The sequence below is a fragment of the Pan troglodytes genome, chromosome 17, assembly GCF_028858775.2.
Source record: "Pan troglodytes isolate AG18354 chromosome 17, NHGRI_mPanTro3-v2.0_pri, whole genome shotgun sequence".
In the NCBI taxonomy this organism is placed as follows: domain Eukaryota; kingdom Metazoa; phylum Chordata; class Mammalia; order Primates; family Hominidae; genus Pan; species Pan troglodytes.
The window spans coordinates 17,276,080-17,290,398 of record NC_072415.2 but is presented as its reverse complement, the minus strand read 5'-3'; the positions used below and the strand labels follow the sequence as shown (position 1 = coordinate 17,290,398).

The 14,319-nt window shown below is 54.1% G+C and overlaps 1 protein-coding gene across 14 annotated transcripts in view; it reads left to right on the top strand.

Moving 5' to 3' along the window:
• LDLRAD4 (low density lipoprotein receptor class A domain containing 4) overlaps nt 1-14,319 on the top strand; it is a 436,354-nt gene that overhangs the window by 398,156 nt on the left and 23,879 nt on the right. For all 14 annotated transcript variants that reach the window (XM_009433595.4, XM_054672297.1, XM_009433598.3 and 11 more), the window contains one exon: nt 6,592-6,746. In XM_009433595.4, coding sequence (XP_009431870.1) covers nt 6,592-6,746 — 155 coding nt within the window. The remainder of the gene's footprint in view (nt 1-6,591; nt 6,747-14,319) is intronic.

Sequence of the window (14,319 nt, the reverse complement as noted above, 5' to 3'; positions counted from 1 at the left end):
TGTAATCAGTATGATGATAGCTCTTATTGTTTTGCTTCTGTACTTCAAGCTGTGAAGTCATTCTTGTAACACAGGCTGAATTTTCCCCCTCAACCATGGTGTTTAATGAGTGTGAATCTTCATTCAACCATTAAAATCTCCAAGAGTATTTTTATACTAACAGTTCACAAACTTGAGGCAATTATAGTCTAAGTAGATTCCAACTCCTGCCCCCACCCGTCTTCCTGCCACCACCGCCGCCCGGTCTCTGGAGGATCTTGGAAAGAATTTACCAGCCTTTAGGAACATTCAGCACTTTAAAAGTGTCACAGAGCCATAAATAAAGAGTAAGACACCCCTAAGACTGTCATCTCATCACCACACCCGTCTCTGCTGAGGAGGACAGAGACAGGAAGGAAATGCGACAAGTTCACTGTGCAGTAGCCAAGCAGGCCCAGCCAACATGTGGGAGGGTGGGTGTCTGTCCCGGCGGTGGGGCAGGAGGCGTGCAGGGGAAGGGGCTGCCTGGAGGTAAGGCTCTGCGGTCAGCCAGCCCTGGGTTTGGTGCTCCAGGAAAGGCCAGCACGTAGGGGAGTGAGGTGGGGTGCTGCTGTTGGTAGGGTAGGAAGTGACCTCGCAGGGTGGGGCCAGGGCTTCGTGGCCAGTGGGCGGCCATTTCTGTGACATTGCAATGTTCTGCGTGGATCGTTTTCTGGATTCCTGCCAAGGTGATTACTTGGCCTGGGGAAAGAGAGGAACGCATGAGGGGCCCAGACCTTGTCCCCTGACCCATGATAGGGTCTTTGAGGGCATACATTACACATCTGGAGCTTAAAAAGAATTAAACTGTAGAAATAAGACTTCAGTGAAGGATAATATATTAGTGGAGGAAAGACCAAATGGAAGATGGTGTTAACCATCCCACAAATAGAAATGAGTGTTATATTAGGAGCCTAAGGTGGGACAACCACACTTCCCCAGAGCTCTTTAAAAATAGCGCCGACACTCATGCCTCTAGTATGATTCAGTTCAGCTCCTCATTGAACCAGGGAAGAGACCGACAGACTTCACACCACTTCTTCTGTTCCTGTAATTCTCCACTGTGCAGCTTGGGATTTCCTGGAGATGTTTCCATAAAAATAGAGAGATGCCATCATCACTGTCGTCACTGTCACTGCTGTGCAATAATAAAAGAAGGTGCTAGGATGCCTTCCTGTAAGTTTTAGACTAGGTGTATTAAAAAGTATCCGGTATTTCCATTGCAGTGACTCATCTGTTACAGCATCATGAACTACAGCGCCGTAGAAGGGGGATGTGAACGTTTGACTTTGGCCTCAACTTCTTTCCTTGCGTGCCCTGCTTTCTAGCACTCTTCTGTGGACACCTGTTACTGTTGAACAAGGAAACTCAACCAGTGGTCTGTGTTCAGAATCCGTGTTAGGCGTGTAGCATCTTGGAAGCCCCAAAGCATCCTATTAATTTTCTAAGAATGCTACTATTCCTGCGGGTTTTATTTTTCTAAACTTTCTGTTTTAACTGTTCTTCCAGAATTCATTTTCTTCTTAGCCTCCCCTTTCCAGCCCACTCCTCCCCAACCCCTAAAAACGAAACCCAAACCCCAGGTGTCTTTCCTTTCTGTGGATGCTGGGCTCCACGCACCACAGCCACCTCCCTGCCCTGCCACGTGAAAACAGGCTGTGGGTGTTTAGTGGAATTCTCCTGTTTAAAATGACTGAGAGGGTGTGGGAGGACAGATGGGGGGGGGGTTGCCACACACCCCCTCGTGAGCTTGAAAGGGGGTCATGGAGGGAGAGGGCATCTCAGTGCAGGGCTCAGGGTCTGGGAATCCTCACACACGTTTCCAAGAACCTGTTGACTGCAGTTTTCACTTTGAGGATCTCCTGGGCCCTGCCTGGGGAGGCTTTGTGGCCCTGAAGAGAGTACAATGCTCATCTTTTCTGTTGCTAGTCTTCTGGCTCCTGTGACTTAAAGACGAGAAGGAGGTCTGTTTCCACTGATGGGTTTTGCCCAGAGTCCCCAGAGCAAGGCTCTGCCACACGTGTGGGCCCCGCACCAGACCCTGACGCCCTCAGGGGAGGGCTTCGGGAGCACCCACCGGCCACCCTCACCTGCAGCCAGGGACCAAGCTGCTGCAGTGAGATGACCAGGCTGTGAGGATGGTGGTCTCTGGGACCCAGGTATCCCTGGGTCTTTGTTGCCTGCAGGAAGAGCTGCCTCCTGTGCCCAGGGCTGAGTGCCTTCATGGCTCAGGCCTCATCAGGCTGCCGCCACCCCAGGGCACCCCACGGGGCCACTCGATTCGGTTTGCAGGCTCTTGGGGACAGTGTTCCTGCTCCCACAGCCTCTGAGCATGCCCGTGAACTTGACCTGCCCCAGGCACTATGCCACTAGGGTGCCCGTGAACCCCCAGGGCCGACGCTCATCCATGTGCTGTAGATGCACCTGCCACGGCTGGGCATGACTCATATTTGGAGCCTCAGGCCAACAGCATGGTGCAGGTGTCCCAGCAGGGCAGGGCGGTACCTGTGTGTGGCAGGTTTATAAGAAAGCAGTCCCCTTAAAAAGAAAGATGGTGGGGCCTTTGCTTTTTTTTTTTTTTTAAGAGACAGGGTCTCGCTATATCGCCCAGGCTGATCTTGAACTCCTGGTCTTAAACAATTCCCCCGTCTTGGTCTCCCAAAGTGCTGAGATTCCAGGCACGCCTGGCCTGGAGTTTAGTTTTACAGAGAGTAATTCCATGCACTGTTTCATACAACTGAGATCTTTCTCATCCTTGCCTGAATTTTAAAATCAGATATATTAGCTCAGAAGATGCACACCTTTCAGTCAATATCACATGTTCCATGTGCTGTGTCAGACCAAAAGAGGAATAAAATCCAGAGCAAATAAAGATCTAACGTAAAATTCAAACTCCAAAAATCTTAGGAAAAAAATATGTTTAGAATATTAAAGAGGACCTTCCCAATCAAACAGGATGTTTAGAGGCCATAAAGGAAAAAGAGTATTTGATGGCATAAAAGTTTATAGCATCTATAGAGAAACTCATGGTGAAGTTTCAAGAAATGACTGGCTAGGGGAAATAATTGCAACATGTAACAGACAAAGATGTGTAACCATAATATGTAAAGATTTCATATAAATACATAAGAAATAAATGAGAAAACTATAAATACACCAATATGATTATGAAAAAGAGAAACACAAATTACCATAACCATAGGGAAAGATCTGAAATTACCAGTAATTGGAGAAATACAAATTAAAATGAGATACATATTTTTGCCCATCAGATTGTCACCAGTTAAAAGGGCGAGTCTCCAGGGTGAATGAGGGCATGGGGAACATGCCTTCTTCCTGGGACAGCCTAAACGAATGCAGCCTTTACAAAAGGCAGGTTCTCAGTAGCCATGAGGATGAAAAGTGATTATGCCCTGGGCCCAGAAATGTCACTTTTAGGAGTCTTTCCTACAAGTATACTGACAAACGTGTGCCAGCCACACACTTGCACATATACACATGCAATTTTTTGGTCATAAGAGAAAAAAGAAAAAAAGCAAGCCACCTGAACAGCCACCAGCTGGAGAAGGCAAATGCCAGTATGTTTGTACTCTGTAACAGACAGGCCAGTGCACGTGTGTTCTTGTTTAAAGAGGTCTGTGATGTATTAAGTGAAAAGACACAAACAAGATATTTGCACATCGATTCCAATAACTGAAAAAAGGAAAGGCTTTATTTTGTAGCAAACACACACACATGCAACGGAGGCCTGGGCTTTCCCCCGGGACGGAGTGGGGCTTGGTGGAGTCAGGGGCGCTGTGGGTTGGGATGGGAGACTTTACACTGCACTGTTTCCTTCTATATGATTTAAATTTTCAAGAAGTTTTCATTATTTTTATAATAAAAATCCTTTTCAAATGAAACACAAATATGTAAAAAATGCCCAGAGACTTGTGAAAACATAATTTGATTTGCTTTGCTACAAATGCTTGTCTGCATAGCTTTCCATAGTCAAGAACAGATGACCTAGAAAGGTGTCCTCCAAGGGAAGAGTTGATTCATTGCAGGACTTTGTGCTGATCCTTCCCTGTCACCATGATTTTCCTCTATATCCATGTCCATAAAGCAGTGAAGTTCTCTTGTAAAGAAAACATTTGGAAATCCTAGGGCATGCTTTAATTTGTGAATACTCCGCTATTTAACCACAAAATAAAAACAAGCATTGGTAAAAGAAGGCATTATTCAGGTCACAATAGAAATGTGACCTTATTTCTGCTCACAGGCCATGGGAAGTATGACGTGCTTGTTTACCTAGGAACACAGTCTTCGACTTCGGGGTTCAGCCCTCACCACTGTGTTCACTGCCTTTGTCCTGAGCGGAATCTCTCTGCTTCCTTTCATACTTATCCCTGGGCTGGTGGCTGACCCCTGCACAGACCCTCAGGGCTGCTGGAGGCGCACTCGGGCACTCTGCAGCCAGTGCAGCCTTATCCTGTTGGCAGTGGCTGTCCTCACAGAGAGCACACCCATGCAGCCGGGCAGAGCCCACCGGGGCCACACATCCCAGCCCCTTCTCTCAGCCTGGGGGTGCTGAGTCGCTCATCAATTCACCTTGTACCAGTGAAGCCACTTAGCTGCCTCCCGTGTCAAGAGGGGCAAAGTAGGGGCTCCGGACTCAGCCTGGGAGACGTCACATGGTGTGTGGGGGTAGGGTCCTGAGAAACACAGGGTCAAGGCCAGAGTGTCCCAGACACAGGAAGGTTATGTGCAGGGGCAGAGTCGAAGACTGTGTTCCTAGGTAAACAAGCATGTCATACTTCCCGTGGCCTGTGAGCAGAAATAAGGCCACTTTTCTATTGGAACCCAATTGCAAAGGGCCCAAGCCCCTGCTCGAAGACTCAGAGCAGTTTCAGTCTTTTCCAGGAAGCCCCCAACATGAAAATTGTTGATAAGCCCTGGGGAGCGTTTTTGTGTGTGTGGGTGGGGGGGGCGGGGCCGGGGGGCGGGGGTGGCACATATAAGTGTGGCAGCTCCAATGGACATTTCCTCCCCGTAGGAAGTAGACACTCAAAGCCCAAGGCTGGGCCGGGCACCAGGCCCCTAGAGTCCCCGCCACTTAGCGGACAGGCCACGGGGAACCCAAGAGCAACAGCACCCCCTTGGCTGGGGCGGGGCCGGCAGGCCTCACTGACTGCCAGCTTCGGGAGCTGCTCAGGGCATGGCCTCTGAGCCTCTGAGCATGGCTTTGTCCGTGTCCGCAGGGAACAGTGATGTTCCCACCAGCCTGGCCTCTCCCTGCCTGCGGGGGCAGGGGGCACTTGGCAGGTCCACCTGCTCTCTGCACAGCTCAGCCACCAGCCTCCTACACAGTCTGCTCTTCATTCTCAAGACACCAGCGCCTCTCCTATAGGCCCCAGTGTCCCACTGCCCTCCACTCCCACCCTCAGTCCCTAGGGTGTGGGGGTCTGAGGGTGGAAGTGGAGGGCCGTGCTGAAGGGTAGGACATGTGGGGATCCAGAGAACCCCTCGTCCAGCCTCACCCTCGGTTCCCAGGGTGTGGGCAGCAGACGCACACAGTCGTAGCCACTGGGGAGGCACCACCTGATCTCTGCCTGCATCGCCCCACGTATGAGCGGATACACTGACAGATATGCCTCCCCACCGGCCGGGGCCTGAGCCCTGCTGCGGCACATGCACGTGCATGCATGTGTGTGCATGTGTGCTGTGAGCCCAGGGCAGCACAGTTGATGGCTTCTCTCCTCTTACTCCTGCCTCCCCCAGATTCCTGCACTGTCTTCCTCTTAGCATCCCCGAGCCCCTTGTTCTGAATTTACATCACTGCACGGTCAGTCACTTCCTTCCAGCATGGGGGACAAGGAGTGAAGCAGGCAGCAGAGCCATGGGCTGGAAGAGGGGAGCAGAAAGTGGCTCCAGGCCGCCCGTGAGCCCTCGACCTGCTTCCTCTCCCAAAACGGGGGTCTGGCTCACCTGCTTCCAGCTGCCGGCCCAATGTGCTGTGACTGGAAGTCACTCTGTGTTGCTGGACTCACATGTGAAGTGTGTGTCAGTGGCATTTAGGGAATCTTTGGGGTGGTGGTGTCAGAAACCCAGGGGAGACCTGACCACTCCTGAAGTGCTGTGCCTGAAGGCCTGGAAACAATGCGGATGTTTCCTAACTCACCTGCAGAGCCACAGCCTTGGAGGCAAGGGGCTGAAGTTGATTTTTCCTTTCAAGTATGGGTCCCTAGGGGAATTGCTTTGAGAAACTCCACTCAACCATAAAGACGGGCTTAACTTTTCTAGAGCGGTGACATTGGAGAAATAGCTTCAGTTTGTGGAGACGTTCTCAGCTCCCTGTGGTGGGGGATGGCAGAGGCTTCCCGCTCCCCGCAGCTGGTTTGCACAGCCTCCCGACTGTGCCGTGGTGTCTCCTTCCCTAAAGTGGGACAGTCGTTTCTGTGTCCTGCTGGCCTCTGAGGAACAGATGTGTGTGAGAGGCCTTCAGGGCCTGATGGCTGGGGTGGTGGCAGTGCCTGGAGAATGGGTGGGGACTGGAGGGGCCAGGTGGCTAACCACTCTCCTCTTCCATGGCAGCGGAGCTGGAGTTCGCCCAAATCATCATCATCGTCGTGGTGGTCACGGTGATGGTGGTGGTCATCGTCTGCCTGCTGAACCACTACAAAGTCTCCACGCGGTCCTTCATCAACCGCCCGAACCAGAGCCGGAGGCGGGAGGACGGGCTGCCGCAGGTGAGTACCCTGGCCGCCCCGGCTCCAGAGTCAGGCAGCTGCAAGAGGCTTAGGAGCCCATCAGGGTTCAGAGGCCGGGAGTGCTTTCAGTTGACATGTAACAAATGGGGCGAAGCGCACCTCGTAAGTGTTCCACTTAGTGAGTCCCCACAAACTGAACACACCAGTGTGACCAGCACCCAGTGAACATACAGACACGGCAGTCCCCCCAGAAGCCTGCGTGACCCCTCCCAGGCCTCCCCTGGATCTTTGCTGCCCGACGTGGCTTTGCCAGCTTCTGAGCTGTGCACGAACGGGACCGGCCCTGGGTGGTCCCTCGTGCCTGGCTCCTCTGGCTTGGCAGTGCACTTGTGAGATTCATTGTGTTGTAAAATCCTGTCCTGAGCTGGGTCCTGGAGGTGCTGCGGGGACAAATCACGCGCTCATCGTCACTAAACGTGCCGGCAGCACATGGGTGCCATGAGCTGGAGGACGCCTGGAGCTTAAGGCCTCGGGAGCTTCCTGGGGATCGGCGGTGGGGTTGTTGGCGGTGGGCTTGTCAGCGGTGGGCTTGTCGGCGGTAGGGTTGTCGGCGGTGGGTTGTGGAGGGTGGGGTTGTGGATGGTGGGGTTGTCGGCAGTGGACACTCAGCCAAACTGCACTATGATCAAACTTGAGAGACCAGGGGCTGCTGTCCCAAGCCTGTTTTACAGGCTGTGGTTTTGATGGCTTCCAGCCAGAGGGTTAGGAGCGGTGAGTTCAGCGAGCGTATAAATCCTTGGCTTCCGTGATGGGCAGCGAGGCCGAGTCTCCATAGTGTGGAGCCCTGCGGTATGCTGAGCACAGGAGCCGGTCCTTACGGAGCATCCCTCTTCAGGAACAGGGCTGTGCAGTTCCGGCCCCCACCCTGACTTACAGAGCCTGTCCAGGGTATGGGGTGCAGCTGTCCAGGTGGGTTTCCTGGGGTGGCCGCTGGCCCTGGGACCCCTCTCAGGAGTGCAGGCTCACACTTCACTAGGATCATTGGTGCAGCCATCCATATGGGCAGAGCTGAGGTTTGCTGTCTGCTCTGCAGCTCCTGCAGGTAGTGGGGAGAAGGAAGGGGTGGGTGCTACCGAGTGCTATCTTCAGACCATGGTGAGGGCTAGACGGGGCAGCCTCGGGGAGGGGATGGGATGCCAGGGGAAGACGTGCACCCTTGACAGCCGTTTCCTCCTCTTGCCCCCTGCATCCTCTCTTGCCCCTTCTGTCCTCTCTCTGGATGCCCAGTTCAGTCCACAAGCCCCTCTGGCCCTGTTGTGTTACTTTCCTCGAGCCTCCACAGCATCCTGGGGTCCTTTGTCTGGTGTCCACAGAGCTGCGCCATCCAGACGCACTGAACACTTTGGCATCCTGATGCCTGTAGATTGTTGGACAGAGGGAGGACTAATTCTTCTGACGTTCTAAACACACAGTGTATGGGATTCACCTGTGTTTTGAGAGAGGCCAGGGAGAAAATCTCATCACAGCAGCAGTTTCAGAACCGCAGAAAGCTCAGACATCGCTGCTTTGCCTTAATGTATTACGGGCTGTGAACGCCACCCCTGGACTTGGTGGAAACAAGCACAGCCTTCCTTGGCCTTCTCTCCAGGAGCTCCAGAACGCTTGGGGTCTCTGTGCGCAGGCACACAGGGAGTTTTCTGTCCGCTGCCTGGGCGCTCCCCAGTCTTCCTCCCAGACTTGCCCTGGTGTTGGCTTCTCTCTCCCTAGTGTGGGTCAGGCAGCTCCTTGCTCTGTTCCTGGTGCAGACCCAGCCCCGCTTGCTGTCCCTGTTCATAGCACCTTGTGTCCTGAACACCCTTACCAACCAAGAGGCCCAGCAGAAAAGCAAAAAGTGTCAAAAAAGTGTCTTCTGTGTCATGTGGCGGCAGATTTGTGTGATGCCCTTTCCCGGGAAGCGCCGGCTGCCCCACCTGCAGAGCCTCCCTTCCCTGAAATCAGGAAGGTGACAGAGCGATGTTCAGAGGTCCCTTCAGGGCTGCACGCCACGTGGCAGGTGAAGACATTCGGCAGCCAGTGAATTGTGTCCGCAGTGGTCCACATCCCTGTCTGGGCCTCGTTTTGTTAATGTGCACATACAGTGTTCCCCCTGAGAGCTCTGTTCTGGAGCTGAGCTGGGGCTTGCAGAAATCCGGCTGCACCGAGCATGGGTTTGAGGTCCTGAGCTGCTATGCTATTTCTCCTTTTTTTCTGAGTAACCTGGAACTGGGAGCTGTCCCTCCTCGAGGTGTGGCTGTTCCTCCTACGGCTTCAGCATAGCTTAGCAAAGGACTCTGTGTGATGTTTCATAAAACACAAGATGCATTCCAGCACGATGACCAGAGGCAGCTCGGCCCAGGCCCTTGCTCCACTTCCCGATCTGGTGTATTAGCCTAGTTGATGGTTCCCCAAAAGAGAAAAGAGTGGCAGCTGATGAGGAAGAAACCTCCATTCTCTCCTGGACACAGACTCAGGCCTTGCTAATACTATGGGTGTGGCCATGCTATCCATTTCCCTCTCTCTGCCCTGAGGGTCCCCTAACCCAGGTCCTCTCCACCCAGGAATGCCCCCACGCAGCCAGGCTTCCTGCCTCCTAATTCCCTACTTCTAACTTCTTTTAAGAAATGCCTGTTCCCCGTATACAGTATTAGGGGAGCGATCTGATTCATTTACACTCAGCTCAGGAGTCTCGATCAGGGCTGATTCTGCCAAATGTCTAGGGGACATTTGCAGTGTCTGGCATCATAAGGGGGAATCCTACAATGTGTCCTACAGTACGCGGGCGGCCCTGCAACAAAGACTCATCTGTACAGTGCGTCCTACAGTGCACAGGCAGTCCCGCAACAAAGACTCATCTGAGTGGATGTGAGCGGTGCTGAGGCGGAGGAGCCGGCCCCACCAGGTGCTGAGCACTGCCGGACCCAGGGGCACTTCACTGTAAAAGAGGCTGCCTGTTACCATGAGGGGGTCTCTCTAGGCTGGCTCTGAGGCATCCACAGAGCGGAGAGCTCTTCCCAGCAGTACGAGTTTGGGGTCTGGTCTGGGACTCTGCCTTGGGAACAGTTTCCCCAGTGACTCCCGCCTCCTCTGCTCATCCAGCCATTCAGTGGACACTCCGCAGGAGCCAGGCACTGAGTAGGAGGGGGAAACAGTGGCCATGCCCCGCCTCCGCCACCAGCAGCACCTGCAGTCCCCTGGCGGAGGCCAAGACCCCGCTGCCATTCTCTCCATCTTCCTGGGGGAGGCTAGGGGTCTGGCTGGCCGATTGTGCCTTTGGGATGGGGGAGTGTCAGGCGTGGGAGCTGTAGGAGGTGTTTGGGGCAGGTATGAGGACCTGTGTCTCCTCCGTCCCCATGCCCGGCCTGGCCCATGTGCAGTTGGCGAGGGCAGTTCCAAGTTCCCCGCCTTCCCCATCCCTAGGTGACCACCTGTGTCAGGAAGCCCCCTCCCAAGGGGCTTGGAAGGGGCTGGGAAGGCACGGCTGGCTGGTCAGCATGGCAGGGAGGGCCCTGTGCCCCCTGGCAGAGCCTGGCAGTCCTCTGTCTCCTGGGCTCCCTGTGCTGCTGTGCAGGCCTGTGCTCCGGGGCAAGGCGGCTGGGGAGGATGAGTGTGTCTGGGCAGATGCTGCCGTCCTCATGGCTTCTTTCCAGTTATCAGGGCCCCTGCAAGCCCCTAAGCACCTCTTCCTTTCTCAGCACCCATGTCCGAGGCCTTTCTCCTGCAGCACCCGAGGCCCTGGGAGTCCAGGCCCTGGCGGCGGCTCAGCACCCTCCAGTCAGCAGCTGGGGTTGGATGCTCCTCCTGTCCCCTCTGTGGAGCGCAGCCTCATTAGGAGCCTGTGCATTGTTGGGGAGCCTCCTGTGAGGGCCTGTTAGTAGAGACCCACCCCAGGGCTCCGTGAGCACATTAGAAAATGATGTTCTATTTAAACCTGGTGTGAGAAGTGCTGGGCATTGAATTAACCAACTTCTAGGTGATTAGGCTTCACACTCTGATTAAACTTACTGTTACGTCTTTCTGCTGGAAGCCTGGAGAGTGGAGGTGGAAACATAGCTTGGGGCAATAGGATGGGAGTGAGTTTTGGTTTTGAGGAGGAGGATGAGCAGGCCAGCAGCCTTACTTGGCTCAGGAAGCTTCCCGCCCTGCTATGAGCGGCCCCTCGCCTCCTCTACAGGTTTTCCACTTTGACCACAAGGAAGGGCCAGACCAAGGTTAACCAGACAGCATCGCGGTGGCCCTGGCTTCCCTGCTTCTTGCGGAGAGTCCCCTTCTGAGAAGTGGTGACTGCCCCGCTGCCTTCTCTGGTCCCTTCCTGAGGGAGTGCCCAGCTCAGCCAGTTCTGGTCCCTGTCCCATAGGGTGTGCTCCTGTGCAGGTGCAGGTGAGGAGCCGCAGCCGGCGCCCTCCTCCCCCCGCCAGAGGCCTCCTCCCCCTGCCAGCACCCTCCTCCCCCCGCCAGAGCCCTCCTCCCCCTGCCACCACCCTCCTCCCCCCGCCAGCACCCTCCTCCCCTCAGCCGGCGCCCTCCTCCCCCCGCCAGAGCCCTCCTCCCCCCGCCAGAGCCCTCCTCCCTCCACCAGCAACCTCCTCCCCTCCACCAGCATCCTCCTGACACTGGCACCTTCCTCCCATGTCCCTTGGCCTGGGACAGTGCATGCTGCATGAACGTGATGGGTGTCCCAAAGCCAGTCAACCTTTGTCGCCATGCGGTAGACACTGTGTGTCCCGGGGGGCCCAAGGAATGGATGTTACTGGGCCTGAATGTGGTGGAAGTAGTGATTTCTGGATGAAAATGAAAACTAGCAACCCAGGTGTAAATTACATCACAGACAAAGCAAATGCTTACATCATAGCAGATAGCAGCGGCGGGTCCGGATCTGAATCCTTGTGCATTCTTGCTGAGGTAGCCTGAGCTTGGTTTCTTTGGAGCCTGGTTTGTGTGACTTCTGAGCATTGAGACTGTCTAGATTTCTTTTCATTATCTTAGACCATTCAGTAATGGGAAAGCAGTAAAGGGGCATGAATATTCTAGACACAGCCCGGAGAGCTATTTGAACAAGTTGCTGGAACATTTCTTGCTGGAGCTGAGGGAGCCCAGGTGACCTTTTCTGACTGCCAGCAGCCTGGCCCAGAGGGTCCAGCCTGGCCTGTGTGGACAGCCCAGGGGTAGGGGATGGCATGCAGGCAGAAGGGTCTGGCCATCAGCGGATGGAAGGAGAGGGACAGGGACCTTTACCCAGATTGAAGCATATGAAATTGTTAACATTCAGCCATTTTGACCTATAGAAACAGCAATTTCAATTTAAAAAATTAACAAAAGGAATCACATCACACATCTCTTCATTATCAACTCCTACAGGGATTAAATCGGTTGTGAAAATCCAGGTGCCCATTCTTCATAGCCAGGAGGAGCAGCCAGGCCCCACCCAGCACAGCTGGGCTCCTCCAGCTCCCTGGGGTTGACACTGGGAGGGGCCCTGGCTGTTGCAGAGGAGGACAAGCATTTGGTGGCTGTCAGCCCTCTTGATGCAGAAACTCATGCTCCTCAGATCCACAGTGCCCTGACATGGGGTGAGCTCTCCCCACAAGTCCCTCTCTGCAGAAGCCACAGAGTTAGCCTAGAGCATGGCTGTGTACCTGGTTTGCCCCACAGGGTGTTCGAACCTAAGTTGATCTAGCTTTTAAAAATTGGGGCTGGGTGCGGTGGCTCACGCCTATAATCTCAGCACTTTGGGAGGCCGAGGTGGGCAGATCACTTGAGGTCAGGAGTTTGAGACCAGCCCAGCCAACATGGTGAAACCTTGTCTCTACTCAAAAACACAAAAGTTAGCCAGGTGTGATGGCACGTGCCTGTAATCCCAGCTACTTGGGAGGCTGAAGCAAGAGAATCTGGAGGCAGAGGTTGCAGTGAGCTGAGATCACGCCATTGCACTCCAGCCTGGCTGACAAGAGGGAGACGCCATCTCAAAAATAAAAAAATAAAAAATAAAAATTGTGAGATTTCACATGAAAATTGGAGTTTCCATCTTCTCTTGAAAAAGCAGCCTATGGGGCCACACCCTGAGGCTGGGGCTGTGAGGTGGCTGCCATGGAGCGGGCCTGTGCTGCCCGGGCTGTCACCTGTCTCTCGCTGGGGACCCTTCAGTGCCGGGCAGCAGCATTGCCATCTGTGGGTTTGCACGTGGGGGTTGTTTTTCAGAGAAAATTTTCTTCTGCACTCAGGCTTCTATTGCAAGGCTGAAGACCAAGATAGACTGAGAGGGCCACTGGTTCCCAGAAAAATGGGTGAGAAGGTCCTTGTGGAAGTAAATACTGTTCCTGCCTGGTTAGGAGTTCAGACACGTGTCTGGGTCAACAGTGCTGTGCGTGTCCTGTGCCCAGCCTGACATGGTCACTCGTGGCCACTGCTGTCCAGTCATCTCCCCAGGCAAGGCCCTCCTCTGTGACTAAAGCTTATAGCCAGAGGGACAGAGGTGGCCATGGGCTCCCCGCTCTCTGAGGCTCGGCCCTGCACCAGCAGCCTCTCTGCTGGCCTTGGGAGCAGCGGTGGCCAGAGGGCAGACGGTCCTGGGCAGGTGTCTGACAGCCAGGAGCCCGCTGTGCTGGGGCTCAGAACTCACAGTGAGGGGACCTCTGGGTGTGCCATATGTGACGAGTGCCTTTCTCTACCTGGGCAGTGTCCCTCTACCCTCCCCTGCAGATAGAGGCTCTGAGGTGGGCCCCAGGCTCAGGGGTGTTTGAGAAACCCACAGGCAGTGTCCTGGGATCCCTCGGAGGGCACAGGGAGCAGGGGTTTCAGCGCCACACTGTTCATTCCCACTGCGGCTGGAGCGCTGGCTCGCTGTGCCCTGCTGCTCTCACTCCTGCCCACCTCATACGTTTAGAAAAGCATGTGGAAAACGATGGAAAGGAATGATTTTCAGTAAGGCTTGAAGGAGTGGACTAAAGGGCTTACTGATGCAGTTGTACTCGGTCTGCCTCTGACACTCCAGACTAAAGAAAAGAGCCACAGGTTTCCTCTGGCATCATTGTGGGGATGAACCGCAGGGGACCGTTTCCCTGCAGGCACGGCAGACCCTGCTGCACCACAGACCAGATGTGTGTGTTTGTTGGTTGTCCAATGACAGCTCTCCGTTACTGCATTTCACGGAAACTGCATTTCCAAGAGCTTAGGGTCCGGCGGGTTGGCCGCAGCATGTCTGTCTGAGTGAGCAAGGACTTCCAATTATCAGGCTGCCCAGGTGGTCATTTGAAAGGTTTTGCCCTTTGCTATGTCTAATTGAAGCATTAGAGGATAGACAATTTCACATCACCTCAAAATGAGAACATCTCCCTTCAATTAAGGGAAACAGGAGGCCAAGCGGCCAGGCAGAAACTGCATAAGGATGCTGGACCCCAGGTCCACGCAGATTCCCACCTGAACCACAGTGGGCAGAGCTTTGGAAGAGTCAATGCTTATCTTTAAAGTGACAGTGTCTCAAATGGTCCTTCTACTGATGTTGGCACTGCTCAGAATGTTTGGAAATTACCTTCAGGTTTTGGGGTTATTTTTAAGTGACAAGATCTCACTTTGTTGC